Below are 23191 nucleotides of genomic sequence, written 5' to 3'. Positions count from 1 at the left end.
AATGGGGAAAAGTGGAATGCATTCCCCATGAGAACTGGAACAAGAGACAAGGATGCCCACTTTCACCACTTCTATTCAACATAGCACTATAAGTTCTAGCCAGAACAATCAGACAAGAGAAAGAAATAAAGGGCATCCAAATTGGTAAAGCGGAAGCTAAACTGCCACTGTTTGCTGATGATACTATTATATACCTAGGAACCCCTAAAGACTCATCCAAAAAGCTCCTAGAACTGGTAAATGAATACAGCAAAGTTTCAGAGCATAAAATTCATGTACACAAATCAGTAGCTCTGCTATACACCAACTGCAACCACACTAAGAATCAAATCAAGAACTCAGCTCCTTTTACAGTAGCTGCAAAAAAAAAAAAAAAATACTTAGGAATACACCTAACCAAGGATATGGTTACAAACAAATGATACAAACAAATGGAAACATATCCCATGCTCACAGATGGGCAGAATCGATATTGTGAAAATGACCATACTGCCAAAAGCAATCTACAAACTCAATGTGATTCCCATCACAATACCACCATCATTCTTCACAGAAGTAGAAAAAACAATCCTAAAATTCATATGGAACCAAAAAAGAACCTGCATAGCCAAAGCAAGAGGAAGCAAACAAACAAATCTGGAGGCATCACATTACCCAACCTCAAACTACACTATAAGGCCACAGTCACCAAAACAGCATTGCACTGGTATAAAAATAGGCACATAGACCAATGGAACAGAAGAGAAAATCCAGAAATAAACCCAAATACTTACAGCCAACTGATCTTTCACAAAGTAAACAAAAACATAGAGTAGGGAAAGGATGCCCTATTCAACCAATGGTGCTGGGGTAATCGGAAAGCCCCATGTAGAAGAATGAAACTGGATCCTCGTCTCTCACCCTATACAAAAATTAACTCAAGATGGATCATAGACCTAAATATAAGACCTGAAACCATAACCATTCTAGAAGATAACATCAGAAATACCCTTATAGACATTGGCTTAGGTAAAGACTTCATGACCAAGAACCCAAAAGCAAATGCAACAAATACAAAGATAAACAGACGGGACTTAATTAAACTAAAATCCTTCTGCATAGCAAAAGAAATAATCAGCGGAGTTAACAGACAACCCACAGAGTAGGAGAAAATCTTCACAATCTATACATCCAACAAAGGACTAATATCCAGAATCTACAACAAACTCTTACAATTCAGCAAGAAAAAAAACAAACGACTCCATCAAAAAATGGGCTAAGAACATGAATAGACAGTTCTCAAAAGAAGATACACAAATGGCCAACAAGCATATGGAAAAATGCTCAACATCATTAATTATCAGAGAAATGCAAATCAAAACCACAATCCAGTACCACCTCACTCTTGCAAGAATGGCCATAATAAAAAAACCAAAAAATAATAGATGTTGGCAGGGATGCAGTGAAAAGGGAACACTTTTACACTTTTGGTAGGAATGTAAACCAGTACAACCACTGTGGAAAACAGTGTGGAGATTGCTTAAAGAACTAAAAGTAGATCTACTCTTTGATCCAGCAATTCTACTACTAGGTATCTACCCAGAGGAAAAGAAGGCATTATATGGAAAAGACACTTGCACACGCATGTTTGTAGCAGCACAAATTGCAATGGCAAAAATATGGAACCAACCCAATGCCCATCATTCAGTGAGTGGATAAAGAGAATGTGGTATATATATACCCCACGGAATACTACTCAGCCACAAAAAGAAACAAAATAATGGCATTTGCAACAATCTGGATGGAATTGGAGACTAATATTCTAAGTAAAGTATCTCAGGAATGGAAAACCAAACATTGTACATTCTCACTCACATAGGAGCTAAGCTATAAGGACTCAAAGGCATAAGAATGAAGCATTGGACTTTGAAGACTCAGGGGAAAGGGCAGAGGGTGGCAAGAGATAAAAGACTACACATTGGGTATAGTGTAACACTGCTCAGATGATGGCTGCACCAAAATCTCAGAAATCATCACTAAAGATTTCATTCATGTAACCAAACACCACTTGTTCCCCAAAAACCTAATGAAAAAAAATTTTTTTAAAAAGAACATAAACCTTTTGGTCTGCATTTAGAACAAAAGAGATAAAATATATTTCTGACTTAGTAACGATAGCAAATTAGAACCACAGCTCTAATAGTAAGTGGTTAAATCTTCCTCCTACCTGCTCACACACTGTTTTGGAAAATATATGCTAAGCATTTCCTAGAACTTAGAAGGTAAAAACAAATATAAAAGCCTTAAATTTCCAGCCGGGCACAGTGGCTTATGCCTGTAATCCCAGCACTTTGGGAGGCGGAGGTGGGTGGATCCCTAGGTCAGGAGATCGAGACCATCTTGGCCAACATGGTGAAACCCCTTCTCTACTAAAATACAAAAAATTAGCCAGGTATGGTGGCACATGCCTGTAATCCCAGCTACTTGGGAGGCTGAAGCAGGGGAATCACTTGAACCCGGGAGGAGGAGGTTGAAGTGAGCTGAGATCGCGCCACTGCACTCCAGCCTGGCGACAGAGCAAGACTCTGTCTCAAAAAAATAAATAAATCAATAAATAAACATAAAAGCCTTAAATTTCCAAAGCTTTCCTTTCGTACTTTAACGTTATTCCTTGGCCAGGCGTGGTGGTCCACACCTGTAATCCCAGCACTTTGGGAGGCCAAGGCAGGCGAATCACCTGAGGTCAGGAGTTCAAGACCAGCCTGACCAACATGGAGAAATTCCGTCTCTACTAAAAATAACAAAATTAACCGGGCGTGGTGGCACATGCCTGTAATCCCAGCTACTCGGGAGGCTGAGACAGGAGAATCGCTTGAACCTGGGAGGTGGAGGTTTTGGTGAGCCGAGATCACACCACTGCAATCCAGCCTGGGCAACAAGAGTGAAACTCTGTCTCAAAAACAAAAAAACAAAAACAAAAACAAAAACAAAAATTCCTTTATGAAACTTTGGCTCCTTCTAAAGGAACTTTTACCTAGCCTTCCAACAATATAATAATGGTAAAGAAAAAGTGAGTTGGTTCTTCTCTCTCCTTCTAATTGCTTTCTTTTTTTGATCTGTTTTTAAATTTGTCTTTAATTGACTCATTTCATATATTTTAGTATTGTCAACGGCCATTTTACAAATAGAGAAAAAATAAAAATAATAATTATTAAAACCTCATCAAACTGATGAAAATAAAGGTTAGAATTGCTTATATTTTATATTTCACTTACGACTCTAATCCTGCCTGTTCAGTTTCCAAAGGATGAATTCGTTCCAAGACATGGGAATACTGAATATTGGCTTTCACCCAGGCAGCCAAAGGTGCAGCTGCAGTACTGGCTCGCTTAGCATTCTGAAAAATCCATGAGAAGTGATTCAACATCCTTACTTAATTTCAAATGAAAGCAAAGTTAATTCTAACACACTTTATTTGGGCACTTATTAACTTGACCCAAATAAAGTAGTTTTTTGGCTTATAGCTAAAATAAAAATACAATGAACTTCTATTTTGATTAAGAGAAATATACATGAACTCTATTTTCACTTAAAAATAAATTTTTTGAACCACACAGAATCTTTAAAATAAAGATGTTTTATCAACATAATTTTCTATTAGTCACATTTCTAATGAATACATGTGTCATCCACAACAATGTTCGAGCATCAATTCTTTTTCTTCTATACATGTGATTTATCTTTATTAGATAAGAGCAGCTTTAAAACTATTGTAGTTGGTGTTAAAGAAGATGTACATAACATTTTGATTAAGGGATCTAAAAAAATACCAGAATCATGAAATCTAAATTGTTCACTGAAATTAGATACCACTGTCCTAAAACAGATACCTGTTGTTATCTGACAAGTACACAAGAAAAAATAAAAGCACACCAGGACAGTTGAAAGCTTAAAAAAAAAAAGCTGAGAACATTAACAGCAGATACAAAACTATTAAAACCACTCAAGATAATAAATCTCCCCTGCTACCTAGATTCTAATTTACCTGATTCTGATGGTTAATGCTTCCCAAATGTAATTCCTATAAGCTTATTTTTTATTTTCATTTTTAAGTGATCTAAACAATTGGCAATGACAAAGCACCACATTTTAAAAAGCAGAATATTATATGGTATGGAAAAACAAATTTATGGTATAACTTAAAAATTACCTTTGGATCAAAAGATCCTTTATTTTTAAAAAGAAGTTCTTCAACACTCTCTCTTATTTCCTTTGAAATATTTCGGGCATCAAAGGTTGCTATGTCTTCTCTTACACCTCTTTTTGCAAGGAAACTAAAATTAAAGCATATTTCCTTAAATGAGGCTAAATAAAATTTGCTGTTTCTGAAAAAAAATCAGTTTAACAAAATGGTGTATGCAATACTTTTAATCCATTAGTTAACAAAAATATGGTATTAAAACCTTTAAGCTTCTAATGTATTATCCTTATTTTTGTTTGTTTGTTTTGAGACAGAGTCTCGCTCTGTCACCCAGGCAGGAGTGCTGTGGTACAATCTCAGCTCACTGCAATCTCCACCTCCTGGGCTCAAGCGATCCTCCCAGCTCAGCCTCCCAAGTAGCTGGGACCACAGGTGTGTGCCACTACACCAGGCTAATTTTTGTATTTTTGGCAGAGATGGGGTTTAACCATGTGGCCCAGGCTGGTCTCAAACTCCTGGCCTAAAGTGCCTTGGCCTCCCAAAGTGCTGGGATTACGGGTGTGCCCAGCTGTATTATCGACTTTTCGTAGACAACAAAAACTCTAGAGAGATGTAGGACAGTCTTTCTAATGTTCTGTGAATAAACTAGAACAAGAAATGATATGAAAGAATCACAATCTTGTTCTACTCAAATCCTTATTTGTGAACTGTTAGGTACTCATATGTTCTAGGATATGCAAGAAAATTGTCTGACTCCTTTTAAGGTAACTTAAAGTGCTCTGTCAACCTATGTCCTCCTCCATCTCCAGATATAAAACGAACTCTTTACTATCAACCTAAATACTAACAAGGAACTTAATATCGGCACAAACCATAACACAACTATTATAACATGAAACCTGAACCTGCATGGTTTCATATTTTGTTAATACCTTATTCTCTTCTAGTTTGCAGCTCCCTTTTATTATTTAAGGGTCTCCCTCTTTCTGTTTCTGTCTCTGTCTCTTTCCCTCTCTTGGTAGTACAAGACTCTTAAGGATAGTGACTATATTTTCTTCAACAGTAAATCACGGTGAAATCACAGTCCTCTATACTATGTATGGACCAAATATATTATTATATTTATTGAGAAATTTCTTAAACATTCTAAGGTATTCCTTTTCTCCTCTTTTGACACTTTTAACAATCACTTATAGAGAAAGGAATATATAGATCTTGATATATGATTACATAGAATACCTTGAAATTTCAAGCCAAAATGTACACCCATGTATTTAGATGAAGTGCACTTTGAGAAACAATATAAGAAATATTTAAAACTACGAAAGAATGTGTCATTCATTGCTGAAATAATATTTTTCACAAATTGAAAAATGTACCTTTTCATGCTCACCCAAGATGTATCAAAGATACCCATCAACCTTAAAACTCCTTCAAGAATGTCTCTAATTACATCAGGTGGCATGCGTAGTGAGCGAATTTCTGAAAGTGATTCGGGCTTAATGTTTCCAACTGCTAGTTTAGCTTCATTGACTAAAGGCTAAAAGAGAAAAAGGCCATTTTTATCTTCAAATTATATATTTCTTTAAATCATTAACTCTTGAAAAATTATGTTTTATTGTCATTTATGCAAAATGACTATAGTTACTAATGTCCTCTCTCTTAAAATATCAAAATGCTTTCAATCATACAAGGTGTAAAAAATGTTCAACTTGAGATAGTAAGACGTCTTGCCACCACAACTGCAATAATCTAATTTGGAAAATCTAACTTGTTTTGAGACAATTTGTCATTTTCAAGAGGCTCTTTACATCTTAGGACTAGCTGACTAATTTAATCAACTGGAGAAAAATAGCTTAACAATATATCTTAATTTATCTAACACATTTTTTCCCTCTACAATCAAAACCATATGGCTCATGGAAAACAAAGATTATTTTTAATTATCATCCATTAATTTATACTTTTCCTGGAAGGCTTTCCTTCTTGTTCTCTTTTACAAGTAATATTTTGGTTGAAAACCACATTTTATAATACTATGAGAAAACAACTTGAGTTACAAATAATGTTTAAATTCCTACATATAACTGGTAAGCAAAAATGTAAATGGATCTTAGAATGTCTTTTAACTTACTTGTACTTCTTTTAATTCATCATCAATTTTATTTTTTCTTTCTTCAATTTTAACAACTTCTTCTGCTATTCTGTGCTTCAGTCTTTCAAGTTCTGTTTTTTGCTCACTAGCATCCTATAAGAATATTTAAGTGGCATTCCAATCAATTTTAATGCTTGATATTTAAAAGCATGAAATCCAAAATATAACATTTCAAAATAACATTTCCTATTAAATGTTTCCTAATATTAGTTTTGAATCTATGACAAGAGTTTCCAAAATGCCTGGGAAACCAATGATATATTTTACTCCATATTTTCTATCAGAAAGGTTTCAGTGCTTTAATTTTTTTCTACTTAGCAAAGCAATAAATGCTTTTTATATAAAATTTAAACAAGATAGAAAAACGTGATTTTCTCCTTTTTAATTTTTTTTGAGATGGAGTCTTGCTCTTGTCGCCCAGGCTGGAGTGTAAGAGCACAGTCTCAGCTCACTTCAACCTCCACCTCCTGGGTTCAAGTGATTCTCCTACCTCAGCCTCCCAAGTAGCTGGGATTACAGGTGCCCACCACCATGCCCAGCTAATTTTTATATTTTTAGTACAGACGGGGTTTCGCCATGTTGGCCAGGCTGGTCTCGAACTCCTGACCTTGTGACCCCCCCACCTCAGCCTCCCAAAATGCTGGGATTACTGGCGTGAGCCACTGCGCCCAGCAGAAATACACAATTTTCAAGGTATGATTTTAATTTGTATTTCCTTGATTATTGATGAGGTTGAACATCTTTGTATATATTTGTCATTCTGAGTTTTTTTTTTTTCCTTTTTTTCTTTTTGAGACAGGGTCTCACTATGTTAATTAGGCTCCCAGACTCAAGGGGTCTCCCCAACTTCAGCTTCCCAAATAGCTGACATTAAAGGCATGTATTGCCATGCCCAGATCCTGAAATGCATAATTTCTTAAATAATAATAATAAAACATATTAAACACTTAAACAGCCCAGGCACAGCTCATGGATTCCTTCTTTTATTAACCTCCTGTTCCAATTGGAAGGTATCTCTATTCTGAGTTTGTATAGCATTTAATTTGCACTTTCTTTATGCCATAAACCTAGAATTGCAAGCCTTAGAAGTTACACAATTTGGTATTTAAGCTATCTCTTCAGACAGTGCTTTCTACAAAATACCAAACAGAAATATCTGCTATTTATAATTAAGCAAAATTATTAACTTATGAGATGCACAGTTATTCTCCTGGGTCTCTGCTGGATAATAAAATTAGCTACAGTCTTAGAAATATCGCTTCTCAGAACAGCGCAGAGAAAAAAGTAGCACATAATCAATGTGTATTACTAATGTCACTAGCCAGAGAGTACACAAAGCACACATAGTGCCGAATATTTTCCTTTATAAACACATGGTAATCAACAGTGTTATCCTTTACATAGTGTTTACTTTTTGATATTTCAAATAACTCTTTTAAGGTCAAAATAATTGACAGATTTTTTAACAATAAAATGGCTGTCTTCATTAAGTAAATATTTATATTAATTTTGTTCCAAAATACCTTGAGAAAAAATATGTTAAAGTTTTCCAGTATAAAAATTATATTTACATTTTCTGATGTATTACTTACCAGGTCAGGTACTCACTAATTTGATTTCTATCATAGTTTGGCTGTTTCTATAATTTCTTACAAAGGAATCATACAGTATACAGTCTTTCGTGTCTGGCTGTTTTCACTTAAGTGTAATGCTTCTAAGATTTATCACGTTTTCATTTCTCTTAGCTAAAAATCTGAAAGTGGGACTGCTGGCTGATGTACTAAGCTATGTTTAACTTTATGAGACTGTGTCAAACTTTTGAAAAGTAACTGTAGCATTATTCATTTCCTCCAGCAATTATAAGAGTTCCAGACGCTCCACACGGCCTTGCCATACTAGACTGAGGGGTTTTCAGTCTTTTTATTTTACCCATTCTAGTGGATATGTAGCAGCATATCACTGGGACTTTAGCTAACACTTACTTGATGATAATGAAATTAAGCATCTTTTCATGTGTTTACTGTCCCTTTATATGTCTTCTTTCATAAATGGTCTGCTCAAATCTTTTGTTCATGTTAAACTGGATTTTTGTTTTGCTATTATTGAGTTGCAGTATTTTTAAAATTCTGAATAGAAGTTCTTTATCAAATATATGTTTTGTAAATATTTTCTCCCAGTCTGTGACTTGACTTTTCATTTCGGAATTTATTTCAAAGAGCAGAAGTTTTCATTTTGATGAAATTCCATTTATCAATTTTCTTTTTCTATTTTGATATCACATTGAACAAGTCTTTGCCTCACCAAGGTCATAAAGATGTTCTCCTGTGTTTTCTTCTAAGTTTTATAATTTCATGTTCTACACTAAGATCCATCATCTACACTGTGTAAATTTTTGTGTAAGTTAAAAGGTAAAGGTTCTGGGCTTTTTCTCACTCTACCTGGATATCTAAATATCCAGCACCATTTTTTAAAAAGACTATCTTTCCCCATTTATTTGGCATTTTTGTGTAAAATCAACTGACCACATTCCAGTGATCTCTATGCCTAATATTACACTAATATCAGATTGCCTTATGATTACTGAAAAGTGACTCTTGAAATCCTAAGTCCCATAACTTTGTTGATTTTTCATGCCACTTACTTTTTAATTGAGATATATACATTAGTCTGATGAATATTAAAGTTAATTTTCATAAAAGAGGCATTAGATTAGTGCCTAGTTGACAAGGTAACAGTTACCAAGATGGAGATGGGGAAACATATTTGAGGCATAGTCAGGGAAATAAAATTGACAGAATTTAATGACTCATTACATTAAGGGATAAGGTAACAAAAGTCTCAGTATAATATAATTTATAGGTTCTGTCTTCAATAATTAGTGTATATTATAGTACCATAATCTGAGGAAAGAAATACAGGAAAGAAAACTCATAAGTTCAGTTTTGAACCTGTTTCAAATTGTAATGCCCAAGAGACTTCCAAGGAGACATGTTTAACAGATAAAATTGAATTTTTTTTTTTTTTTTTGAGAGTCTTGCTCTGTCACTCAGGCTGGAGAGCAGTGGCATGATTTCAGCTCATTGTGCAACTTCTGCCTCTCAAACTCAAGCAATCCTCCTACCTCAGCCTCCTGAGTAGCTGGGACTACAGGCACGTGCCACCACACTCAGCTAATTTTTACTTTTTTTGTAGAGATAAGGTCTCACTATATTGCCCAGGCTGGTCCTTAAACTCATGGGCTCAAGCAATCTTCCCGCTCGGCTCCCCAAAGAGCTAGGATTACAGCATGAGTGACCATGCCCTGCCAGTGATTGAGTAAGTCTGAAGCTAATAAGAGGAGTTAGGATAAAGAATAAAAAAGATAAATTTGAAAACAGTTATATGTAGCTGGTAGTAAGAGCAATATAATGAACAAGATCATCCTGAAAGAGCATGCAGACATAAAATACTGGGGCAAAGAAGGAACTCAGAGAAATCTCCCTTGAAAGGGTTCAACAAAACAAAGGCAACAGCCCAAAAAATATATAATCAAAATACAAAACATCATGAAAGTACTGAAAGAATAAAAACATTTCATAAATCTTGAGAAAATTAAAAGCAAGGAAAACTCTCAAAGCCTGAAGGAGAGAATTCTAAGAAAAATAAAAGGAAATACCAACCTAAATGGCAGAGTATAAGAAATAAAATCAGTTACAGACAGATCCATGCCAATTTAAAATATAAAAAGAGTTTACATAAGTTGCACATGGTCAACTGAGTGCACCGAGTGATCAGTCTAAACAATATAGGAAAATACCATTGCCCTTCCACAAAAGCTTAAGGACATAATATCAGTCTGACTCAGTATGAATAAGCAATATTTTTTAAATCCACCTAAGTGAAAATGTTATTTTTCACTGACTATCAGGCATAAATGCTCTCCCTATTGTTTTCATTTTTGTGGTCACTCTAAACATTACCTGCATTGACACTGTGATCATTTGAAGGGCAGCATCTGCTTCATCTTGCTTCGTTTTAAGTAACACACTTTGTTCTCCAGCTTTTCTGTTCAGTTCATCCACAAGAGCTTTAGCTTCATTTAGTTTAGATACACCAGCCTACATCAATAAAATATTGATCGGCAATATTTTAAAAAAGGAATTTTACATACACACGGTAAATAAAGCCCTATAGAAAAGAATCAAGCAAACATGTTAAGCGTGTATATACAAAACAGTTGCAAGTAGACTTAAGTTTTTTTCTTATTGCTAATTATAACAATTTATTTCACATGATACTCATTAAGATGTAGTTAAAGATCCCACAGAGGTTTTAAAGAAAAACAAATTTTAAAGCATCGCAGAGAATGGTTCCACATGTGGAAATCAGCTAACATAATATATCACATCAACAGAACAAAGGAGAAAAACCAGATAATCATCAAAATAGACACAGAAAACACATCTGATAAAATTCAACATACTTCAAGGCAAGAACTCTCAAAAAATTAGGCATTGGAGGAACATACCTCAACATAATAAAGGCCAAAAATGACAAACCCTCTGCCCACATCACACTGAATGGGGAACAGCTGGAAGCCTTTTCTAAGAACTGAACAAGACAAGGATGCCCACTTTCACCACTCCTATTCAACATAGTACCAGAAGTCCAAGCCACATCAATTGGGCAAGAGAAAGAAACAAAAGACATCCAAATTGGAAAAGAGGAAGTCAAATTGTCCCTCTTTATAGCTGGGCATGATTTTATATCTAGAAAAACCTCAAGACTCCACCAAAAAACTGTTAGAAGTAATAAGCAAATTCGGTAAAGCTGCAGGATACAAAATCAACACAGAAAAATCAGCAATGTTTCTATACATCAATAATGAACTCACCGAAAAAGAAATTAAGAAGGCAATCCTATTTACAGCAGCTACAAAAAAATAAATAACACCTAGGAATAAAGTGAACCAAGGAGAGGAAAGACCTCTACAAGGCAAACTACAGCATACCAATGAAAGAAATTGAAAAAGATAGAAAAAAAAAAAAAAAAGGGAAAGACATCTCACGCTCATGGATCAAAAGTATTAGCATTGTTGTGGCTGGGTGCAGTGGCTCACACCTCTAATCCCAGCACTTTGGGAGGCTGAGGTGAGTGGATCACTTGAGGTCAGGAGTTCCAGACCAGCCTGGCCAACATGATGAAACCCCATCTCTACTGAAAATAAAAAATTAGCCAGGCATGGTGGCACCTGCCTGTATCGCAGCTACTCGGGAGGCTGAGGCATAAGAATCGCTTGAACCCAGGAGTTGGAGGCTGCAGTGAGCCAAGACCGCACTATTACATGCCAGCCTGGACAACAGAGCAAGACTCCCACTCAAAAAAAAAAAAAAAAAAGAAGAAGAAGAAGTACTAGTATTGTTAAAATGGCCATACTACTCAGAGCAATCTACAGATTCAATGTAATATCTATGAAAATACTAATTACATTCTTCACAGAAATTTTTTTAAAAATCCAAAAATTTGTTTGAAACCACAAAAGAGCCTGAATAGCCAAAGCAATCCTGAGCAAAAAGAACAAAGCTAGAGGCATCACACTACCTGACTCCAAAATATACTACAAAGCTACAATAACCAAAACGGCACGGTATTTGTATAAAACAGACACACAGACCAATGGAACAGAATAAAGAACCCAGAAATAAATTCATGTATTTACAGTCCACTGATTTTCAGCGAAGTATATATTGGGAAAAGGACACCCTCTTCATTAAATGGTGGTGGGAAAATTGGATATCCACATGCAAAAGAATGAAACTAGACCTCCCTCTGTCATCATATACAAAAAATCAACTCAAAATGAATTAAAGACTTAAACAAAAGACCTGGAACTATAAAACTTCTAGAATAAAACATTGAGGAAATGCTCCAGGACATTGGTTTAGGCAAATATTTTATGGTTAAGACCTCAAAAGCATAGGCAACAAAAATGAAAATAGAAAAATGAGACTATATTAAAGTAAAAAGCTTCTTCACAGCAAAGGAAACAATTAACAGAGTGAAGAAACAACCTGTTAAATGGGAGAAAATATTTGCAAACTGTTCATCTGACAAGAGGCTTAATATGTAGATTATACAAGAAATTCAAACAACTGAACAACAACAACAAAGAATTCCATTAAAAAGCAGGCAAAGGATCTGAATAGAATTTTTTTTTAAAAAAGACACACAAATGGCCAACGGTATATGAAAAAATGTTCAACATCACTAATCACCCTTCGATCATTACACATTCTTGTATGAATCAAAATATCACATGTACCCCATAAATATCAATAAAATTATCATTATATATAACATTTTAAAATAAATCCATAAGACTTAAAAAAAAGCATCATAGAAAAGCTAAACAGATAAATACATATTTGATAGTTTAAACACTGAACTTAATAAAAAACACTTTTTACCATTACATTAGATGGGAGAGAAAATAGCAAGCAAGGGGTAACTCACTAAACCTTTTCTAATTTTAGTCTCACTGATTGGGAAAAAGGACTCAAGAGTCACTGTTTTTTATAGTAGACATGACTTGGTTTTGTCTGTCTAATATTCATTTTTCTTGTAAGAGACTTTCTCACATATGGTTCTGGTGGGCTGTCATTCACTTGCCTTACCTGCATTTTGAGTAGGCATTTCACCCTGGCCTGGCCATTATGGTACCCCATCCTACTGTGCAAACAGCAGAATAATGAACCCAGGGATGTACATGAAAAAAATTCTTTACCTTCTATCATGTTTTTGTCACCTAACAAATCAGAAGATTTGGGGAAAGAGTAATGGCAAAAAAGGAATGTAATTAATAACTATTGAGCACCCATCATAAAGTACAGGTATTAAGCTAAGTTTTTTCCATATGAATTTTATCTAATACACTCACATACAACTACCATTGACCCAATTAAGCTGCAAAACAGTAAGTTAAAGTGATTTATCCAAAGTACCATAGAGAACTAAATCAGGAAATTAACCCTCCCCAAAGCCCGTATAGTTAGTACCTTAATATAAATGAAAGTGAATCATTAGAAATGATTAAGATAATTATGTCAATTAAGATGGAGCCTACTTTATTACCCTAACAAAGGGAAACTAAAACTTTAGAGAGGAAATGTTCTCTAACAACTTCAGAGGCTTACATTCTAATGTCACATTTAAGTTAAAGCTCTATAGTTAAAGAAATACGGAAAGAAAACTGTTCAGAATGTACTAAGTGAGGTGACATGGATGAAAACATTACTTTATAAAATATAATCTTAATTTTAAAGGTTATTATAAAATATAATCTTGGATATTATGTTTCAGTTAATAACAGGGTTTTCTTTTTTCTTTATTATTATTTTATTTTGCCATTAGTTATTGGGGTACAGGTGGTATTTGCTTACATAAGTTCTTTAGTGGTGAATTGTGAGATACTGGTGCACCCATCACCAGGGCAGTATACACTGCACCATATTTGTTGCCTTTTATCCCTCCCCACCCCACTCTCACCCCCAAGTCCCCAAAGTCCACTGTATCATCTTATGCTGAATAACAGAGTTTTCTTAATTTCTAAAAATGTTTTCATGTGAAAGAGACTCTTAAAGAGAGTACCATAAGCTATCAAAAATCCATAAATGCCAACCAGCGAAGAAAAGAAATAACCACTGAATTTTAAAAAAAATACAAATCATCACTAAAACCTACAGGGCAATATAGGTAGGAAAGTGAGACTGTTTTCCAAGGCTTTTAATACAGTACATTTATTAATACCAGATATATGCCACCCGCAACATAGCATTGTGATTTACAAAACTCTTGTTTCCTATATATAGATAAAATAATTCAAGATTACCAATACTATACCTGCAAATGACTTTGTCTTTTTAATAATTCCTTTTTCTTGCTACTACTAATGGCAGAATACACATGTAAAAAGGTCATGTATCGGCTTGGTGTAGCACCATATGCTTTACAAGATTCATGGATTAATAAAAATGATTTTAGAAAATCAGGATCAACTAGAAAAAAATAGAAAATAAAAATAACTTATTATATGTATGATTCATTAAAAATAAGAGAAAATATCCTAATGATAGTTATGTTATACAAGATACTTCCATGCTATATAGTTATAAATATGAGATAGCATCTTTGCTTAAAGATGCACAGGCATTCCTAGACAACTATTCACAGCTCCCATCTTCCTTAGGAATTTTGAGTTCTCTAGTTTTCGTAGCATCTATATATTGTTATATATTTCCCCTGAACATCTTTATTGTTGCAAGAAAAATAAATCTACATGTTGTCATAACATATAAATTAATTGGGACTATATAACACATGTACAGTAATCCAAAAGTGAGCTAAATACAATCTGCTGAACAGAAAAGCAATACACAAAATACCTATCCACTCCCATTTGATACAGGGAGAAACAAGACTTCAAAAGCCAAAAAGTTAAGAATAAGTTCACACTAGATTCAATATATCCATGATCAAACACATTATATTCCTCTCACCGACACAATTTGCATCCGTATTCCTTGCCCCAGTGAATGAAATCAATTTGTAATGAATATTCCAAGACAGAACCCAAAAAAACATCCTCGACTCCTTCTTCTCCTTGTGTGCCACAGCCATTACATAATCATCAAGTCTCATTTAGATTACCTCCTAATATCCACCAAGTCCATTCCTTCCTCCATTCTTATTACCTCTTCTTTGGTTTAGGCCTTCATCTTGTCTCTCTTAGATTACTACAACAAACTTCTAAAGTGATGTAATTGCTTTTGGTTTCTCCTATTACCAATCTATTTTCCAATAACTGAAGAAAGGGATATATAAAGATATTTGTTTCTAAAACGAAATTCTGGTAAAATCTCCTTTTAAATCTCTCAATAATGCCCTATCACCTGCAAGTTAGAATCCAAACTCCTTAGCATAATGCAGAAAGCTCTTCATTACCTGACCATGCCAACCTTTTCCTCCCTCTTCATCTAGTACTTATTTATACATCTTATGTTTCAGCCCTTTAGGCTATTTATAGTTTCATAAGATGCCTGTTTCACTTTTCCAAACCTTTCCCATGTTACTCACTCTAACCAGAATGACTTTCTCAAGCTGCCCATCTGGGCAATGTCTATTTCCTATAATATCTGCTAGTCTGAAGTTTTACTTTCCAATTATTTCATATAAAGTTCTACCATCACTTATCTTGCTATATCAGAAATTTATGTTTATATATAACACAATTCTCACTATCACTGGACTATGAGCTACTAAGTGATCTCTAATATACAGCCCAGTACAGTATAAAACAAGTTCAATAAATATTTGATTATTAGATGGTTAAATAAATAAATAAGTTAATAAGCTATGGTATAAAAATAAAGACCATAATCAAAATTAATTTGAAGATAAAATAATGAGAATATTATAGTTAAGAAGATTAAGCCCATATTCAAAGAATGTCATAAAACTTTTTCATATATAAATTATAGAGTTCTGTGCCATATCTAAGTGATAAGCTAATATGAAAAGCTTAGGGTGCTTGCCAAAGACTCTAAACAATTTAAGTAGGTCCTTCAAATCACTCAGGTCAGAAAAATAAGTTTTAAGCTTCTTGAACTCACACAGTAGATATTCTGTTGGGTTCTAGGTCAAATGACATACCATTAATTTAAAAATAAAAAGGGCTTCAAAATTTTGTTTGCATCAGAAGAAATCTAATTTTGTTACATTTAGCATTATTCAAATTTATAATCATGAATCTTTAATGGATCTGTAGTATTAAAAATGGCAATTATTTCATAAATAAAAACCAGATCAAACTGATTTCATCAAAATACTACCTGAATTTTTTTTCTTTTCTTCTTTTCGTTTTTTATCATTGTATTTTTCTCCACCACCTGTTTCACTGAATAACATTTCAGGTATCTAAAACATAAAAAGAATATCACTATGAAAAAGTATAAGTCCCATATCATAAGTTAAAAACCTTTAATACAAAAAAAGTCAGTATTGATTGTACTTTTCTTCTAGGATTCATTCCAGACTAAGAGACAAAAATAACACAGAAATCTTTAGAAGAAATGATTTCCAAGACAACATTTTGACACACATCAACCATTAACTGATTGCAATGGCACACTGGGAGAAGCTCACTTGAAATGGTGAGACTATATGAAGTAAAGGAAATTACAATTTGGATTGAATTAGAAAATAATCACAATGCCATTTAAAAACATACAATAATAAAAATATTTTATTTGGCATAAAACTAGTAAAATGCCTTCATGACATAGTGGGGTAGCAAGGATTCTCAGCTTTTTCAAATAAAAACTAAAATTAAATAAAAATAATTTTATAATCAATAATTTCATAACTGATCATTCTAAAAAGTATATTCTCACTGTGACTGGAATTTTGCCACTACTGTAAATAAGCAAATACAGTTTCATAAGCAGATATCATTATTATTAAAGTAAAGATAACCTTATAAGAATGCTACTTTAGAATATACAAAAGAAAGTTTAGTGTCCTGAAAAAAAATTAAAGTAACAATTTTGAAATTTTAAATTAAGCCAAATAGCTTCAATTTCTTTCACCTGATAGAGCTGAAATTACCAGCAAGAGGAAAACACAAGTGATCTTAGTAATTAGGTCAAAAAATCATTTTTTAAATTTCTCAGACTGAAAAAAAAATGTAAGCCAAAAGATGTCTTCATTAATGCAGAATTTGAACGTACCATAATTCTTGTGACAGAGAGTATGCCTTCACTGATTTCTGACAAAACACTTAAACTTATGCGAGAATATTTTAAACTTATATTTTTAAATCAACGTTAATTTGTTTCTTTGGGAACTCGTTTTCTTTAAAATGGTCTATCCTCAAACAATATCCTACATTAGCAAAGTCTGCTGGCCTGATTTGCCCCTGTTCCTTCCCTTGAAGTAAAAATGGTACTTTTTAAAGAGTTGAATGGGCATAGTAAGCCTATTAATTTGCTTTATTTTCATCTATTACATATTCTCATATATTTCATATATTAACATATTCATAACATAATATATAACATATATTAACATTTTCATACATTAACATATCCAAAACTGATGGATCCTATCAACCCCTTCACACTAACTTTCAATTGCTTCTAGTTGCTTATTAAATAAAATTCAAAGTTATGGCACTTAAACACTTCCCCTCCTTATCTGTCCCCAATCTGGCTTTTAATGATATTTCCCACTACAATGTTCCACATACCCTGTGCAGCAGCCACATTAACTCTCTATTTCCCAAGCACACCATGCAATATCATGTCCTTGAACCACTGGGCCTGCAAGTGCAAGGTCAAGGCAGTGCCCTCTTGTACTTCATCACTAATTCAAAATCATCCTCACTAAGCTCCCTAAATTCAGTTTTCATATTATCAGGCTGGGGTAACCACTAACCCTCCATGGTGCAGACATCTACCAGTCCAATCATTTCTTCATTCCACAAATAATTTTAGCTCTTGGCTCACTGTCACTCTTTCCAACACAATCCTTGTCTTACCTTCTTAATTATTTTCAATTTCAATATCCATTATAGATAATCCCTCTAATACCCTCATCTCTCAATTCCTTGGTTGCCTCTTCTCCTCTTAGCCACCACCCTTTTGTCAGCCACTCACCTACACAGTCAAATCATGAGATTTTGTAATTATCACTAAGTGAAATCCTTCCATAATCTCACTTTCAAACATCCCATTCTTCTATCACTATACTCCTGTCTTCCCAGCTTACTCCCTTCCAACATCAAAATCCTGAAACTCCACTGAAACCTACTATCTACCAATTTGACCACCTCTTCACTGTCATTCACCATCTTCCTATCCTAATTTACCACCTTACCAACTTAAATACCATGGTAAATCAAAATAATTATATTCTTATAAATATTCTCAACTCTCTTGCCTTCAATTGTTTTGTCATACTCAAGCACCAAAGTCCCAATTCTGATCAAATCTAAGTCACTACCTACTCAAGGTGTGCACCCATCAGAGCACCTATGGCTTGAGAAAAAAACACACAACTATGTTGTTTGGCCTCTACTGAACTCCATGATCACTAACCTCAAGTGAATCCTATCATACTCCATTCTCCTAATCCTTTCCCTCTTTCACTCTCCCAAACTACTGTTTTCCATGTCTTCTTGTGTCTCTTTAAGCCTCCAAAGCCTCCTCCCTCATTCTTTCCCGCAGGGGATAATCTTCCTATTTCGCTAAGAAAATAGGAACAATTAGAAAAGAGTATCCCAAACTTCCCAGTACCATACCTGCCCACCTACCTGGATCTATCCCCCTCTATTCTGCTTTCTTTCCTGTTATCACAAATGATTCCTCCATTCTCAGAGGAAATGCCGATCCTTAATTCTTCCATTTGTACACTAGATCCATTTGCTGTGCACTTACTCAATGATATTATTCTAGCAATTTTTCCCTGTTTTGCATCACATACTTTTTGCTTCCCTATTAAATCATTCTCAACAGCATATGATCATACTATAGTGTGTCCCATCTTTTTAAAAAAACAAAAAACAAAAAACAGGCCCAGGCACGGTAGCTCACGCCTATAATCCTAGCACTTTGGGAGGCCGAGGCAGGTGGATCACTTGAGGTCAGGAGTTCGAGACCAGCCTAGCCAACATGGTGAAACCCGTCTCTACTAAAAATACAAAAATTAGCCAGGTATGGTGGCAGGCACCTGTAATCTCAGCTACTCGAGAGGCTGAGGCAGAAGAATCGCATGAAGCCAGGAGGCAGAAGTTGCAGTGAGCTGAGATTGCACAACCACACTCCAGCCTGGGTGACAGAGCAAGACTCTGTCTTGGAAAAAAAAAACAAAACTATTTTGTACCCCTCCTTCCTCCAGTTACTGACCCATTTCTCTCATCCTTTAAACAAAATGCCTTAAAAGAGTGTACCCACATTCATTGTCTCCAATCTTCTCATTCTTTCTGAAACATATTCCAATACGGCTTTTTCCATTACTAACTGCAACTGCTCTGTCAAAGTCACCAACGATTTCCACATTGCTAAATCCAATGATCAATTCCTAGTCCTTATCTACTTTCATTGTTCATCATACTTTCTTCCTTTGACATGCTATCTTCTTTTGGTTTTTAAAATATAATGTTTGTCTGGTTTTCTTCTTATTTTCCTAGCAGCTTCTTCTCAGTGTCCGTTGGTTCTTCCTCTTCATCTCTCCAGTTTCTTAATGTTGAAGTGCCCTAGGGTTCAGTCTTGGATTGCTGCTCTCTTTTGTTTATTCTTACTCTCTTGGTGATATCATTCATTCTTATAGCTTTAAATATCACCTGCACTCTGATAATTCCTCAAATTTTTTTCTGTATGCCTGACCCCTGGAGCTCCAGGCTTATATTTCCAAATGCCTTCTCAAACTTATAAGTTCAATGTCTGGTATCTCATATTAAACACATCTAAAACTGAAGGCCTCATAGTCTCATCTTAATATGTTCTTTTCACAGTATCCTCTGTCTCAAATGATAGTCATTTCATCCTTCTAGTTGCTCAAGCCAAAATACTCAGAAGGATCATTGACCCCTCACTTTCTGTTACACCTTATTACAATCTGTCAGCAAATCCTGTTGTTTCTACTGCAAAACATATGCAGAATGCAACCACTTCTCACCACCTTACCACTACATCCTTAGCTCAACCTATCCTTTTCTCTCTGGATTACTGCAATCATTTGTAACTGCTCCAACCATTGCCCTCTATAGTCTACTTTCAGCACAGAAACCACAGTAATCCCATTAAAAAACGAGTCAGAATATTTCTGTTCGAAAGCATCCAAAAGTAAGTTAGTTCTCAGGAAAAGCTGAAATCCTATAGAGTGTAGTAGCTTACAAAGCCCCATCCTAACTGGTTTCCTCTTAGTTCTCTGACATCATCTTCACCAACTCTCCCCTCAATCACTCTGCTCCAGGTAAAGTGGCCTCTTACTGATCCTCAAAATCATCAGACATGCTCTCTACCCAGGATCTTCACCTAGAAAGCTTTCCCCGCAGATATACCTGAGAAGAATGTAAACACCATGAGGGCAGGGACTTCTCTCTGGTTTTTTTTCCTCTGCTATGTCCTCAACATATATAGAACAGTGGTACTTACTAAGCACCCAATAATTACTTCTTAATGAATGCCTCTTATTCACGTGGCCTCCTCAAGCTAAAATATCTTTCAGTAACTAAAATATTACCTCATCTGTAAACCATGTCTTTTATCTCAAATTACACTCCTTACTCTGAATCATGGCAGGCATTAAACTATACTTCTCTTATAGAAAAATAAAGAAATTAGTGATTGAGAATATGAATATCATTTAAACAAACAATGTTGAAACTATTACTTATTCAAATGAGGTAAAATAAGAGGTTTCCAGTTAAGACAGTGTTATGAGTTCACAATTTAACTCATCCCCCTCCAAACACACAGCATAATGATGATATTTTTTAAGGATTTAAAAATTCTTTAATTGTTAAATACTTGCTATGATTTTTTAAAAATATAGGACAGCCTGTAATAGGCTAGTTAATTAAAGCCATAAAACTTTGAAGTATAGTTGTCTCTGGGGTCCTTAATTAAGAACATGATCCTCAATCTAAAATTCTACATTCAACTAAATTACGATGCAAGGGTACGAAGAAAACAGACATTTCCAAACATAAGAGATGTTTGGTGCCATAATTAAGGTGATGTTATAACCAACACCAAAGAGAAGTTGTGAAAATCAATAACTTCAAAAATAAAATGTGCTTTTAAATTTTTTAATATTTGTTAAACTTACTTTCTTCATACTGCTATTGGACCAACCCTCCATCCACAACACCTGGCATTTCTTATGCAAAGCTGGATTACTCTCACAGTTTATCATGAAGTTTGAATTTGCAGAATCCATTATCAAGACAATATGCAAGTTTTGCTGAATTCCTAAGAAATATATAAGAATAATAATAGAATCAGGCAATCTATACGTGGTCTGGGTTAAAGGGATCAAAATTTTCTCAAATGAAATAGTAGGAGTTGTTTCTTAAAACGAGCACAATATAAAACAATATTATGTTATGATTTTTATTTTAGTTAAAAGAACACTTATAAATTTGTGTATGTGCATGTTAAGAAAAAAGACTCAGAAAAATGTCCATGAAAAATGTAAGTGTCATAATGTCCGGGTGGTGTGATTATTGCCTCATTTTTTACTTATTTCAATTTTGGATTTCTACAGTGCATATAAAACTGTTTCTATATGAATAAAAGGCTAGTTTTTTAAAACTATGAAGTCTGGCACAATCTAAATGGTTCAATAGTTCTTTAAGACAGGAGGTACTAAAGCAGCACTAATTTCACCACATGAAACAAAGGAGGCAAGGTAAATATTCCAAAGAACATTACCATACTTTCATCATTCCTGTTTGCTAAAATTTTGCTAAGGTATTGATATGGTTTGGCTCTGTGTCCCTACCCAAATCTCATTTTGTAGCTCCCATAATCCCCACGTGTTGCGGGAGGAACCTGGTGGGACATGATTGAATCATGGAGCGGGGCAGGTATTTCCCATGCTATTCTCATGATAGTGAATGGCTCTCATGAGATCTCATGGTTTTAAAAACAGGAGTTTTTCTGCACAAGCCCTCTCTTTGCTTGCTGCCATCCATGTAAAATATGACTTGCTCCTCCTTCCCTTCCACCATGATTGTGAGGCCTCCCCAGCCATGTGGGAACTGTGAGTCCAATAAACCTCCTTCTTTTGTAAATTGCTCAGTGTCAGGTAAGTCTTTATCAGTAGTGGAAAAACAGACTAATACAGGTGTTTTTATTATAGGCTAGCCTATCCACTAGTTACGTGTTACTTTCTAAAAGCTCCAGAAAAAAGATTTAAGATACCTTTGCAATCTAATGAGAAAATAAGGCAAATTAAATGATATATATTTCATACAAACCAGTTTGATTTGATTAATGAATTCTATGTCACTTACTATATGTGAAGTAATTGAAGACTGGTCCAAAAAAACCATCTTGTGAAGCTTGATCTTTAAGTGGTAACAGCAAGGGCTCTAATTCTTCAAGAGTATAGAGTCCAGGTACTTCACCTACAGAAAAATATTAGACTAATTGAAAACATTTTAATGAATAATGCTTTTTCAATTTTTGTATTTAAAAATCTGCTCTTATTCAATCTTTATTTCCAAAAATATACAAACTTTATTACCTCTACGTGACTCACAAATCTTTATCTATAGCCCTCATTTGATAAAATTCAAACACCTAAGCAAACCACTCAAACTAGTCATACACTAGCCATCTGTCTACCTTTACAGGTTATTTTTCCATCTTCCTCCATAAGACCTTGTACTCTAGCCTCAATAAACTTGTGTTCCATAAACACAACAAAATATTCTCTCTTCTTGGAATGTATACTTACAGTCATCCTCTGCCCCTTATCTTGATACCCAATAAATTCTTATCCTTCAAGATGCTACTTCCCTAACTGCTATGCCCATAAGCCTTTCTTGACTGCCCATATGCTAATTAAACACTCTTTCTCTTTCACGTACTATTCAAATATATCACTTTTTAGCACTTATCACATCATTTAATAATGAATTACTTCCTTCTTATCTCCAATTAGACTTTAAATTTCTGAGGACAAATATTTGACAATGTTCAACATTTAACCCTAGAATATTCTTACCTAAGTATCTAGAACAAAAATATGTTTTACATAAATGAATGAATGAAAAGATGAACTTGTACTAGAAATCAGAAGAACTGGTCCAT

The 23191-nt window shown here is 34.5% G+C and overlaps 1 protein-coding gene across 2 annotated transcripts in view; it reads right to left on the bottom strand.

The window, feature by feature from the left end:
- DYNC2H1 (dynein cytoplasmic 2 heavy chain 1) overlaps window positions 1–23191 on the bottom strand; it is a 374041-nt gene that overhangs the window by 257069 nt on the left and 93781 nt on the right. For both annotated transcript variants that reach the window (XM_003828371.5, XM_003828370.6), the window contains exons 51-59: window positions 22390–22503; window positions 21201–21343; window positions 16202–16286; window positions 14214–14368; window positions 10295–10432; window positions 6315–6428; window positions 5560–5720; window positions 4190–4313; window positions 3255–3376 (exon numbers count right to left, since the gene is read on the bottom strand). In XM_003828371.5, the coding sequence (XP_003828419.1) occupies window positions 3255–3376; window positions 4190–4313; window positions 5560–5720; window positions 6315–6428; window positions 10295–10432; window positions 14214–14368; window positions 16202–16286; window positions 21201–21343; window positions 22390–22503 (1156 nt within the window). The remainder of the gene's footprint in view (window positions 1–3254; window positions 3377–4189; window positions 4314–5559; window positions 5721–6314; window positions 6429–10294; window positions 10433–14213; window positions 14369–16201; window positions 16287–21200; window positions 21344–22389; window positions 22504–23191) is intronic.

Source organism: Pan paniscus, chromosome 9, assembly GCF_029289425.2.
Source record: "Pan paniscus chromosome 9, NHGRI_mPanPan1-v2.0_pri, whole genome shotgun sequence".
In the NCBI taxonomy this organism is placed as follows: domain Eukaryota; kingdom Metazoa; phylum Chordata; class Mammalia; order Primates; family Hominidae; genus Pan; species Pan paniscus.
This window is presented reverse-complemented; position numbering and strand designations above follow the sequence as displayed.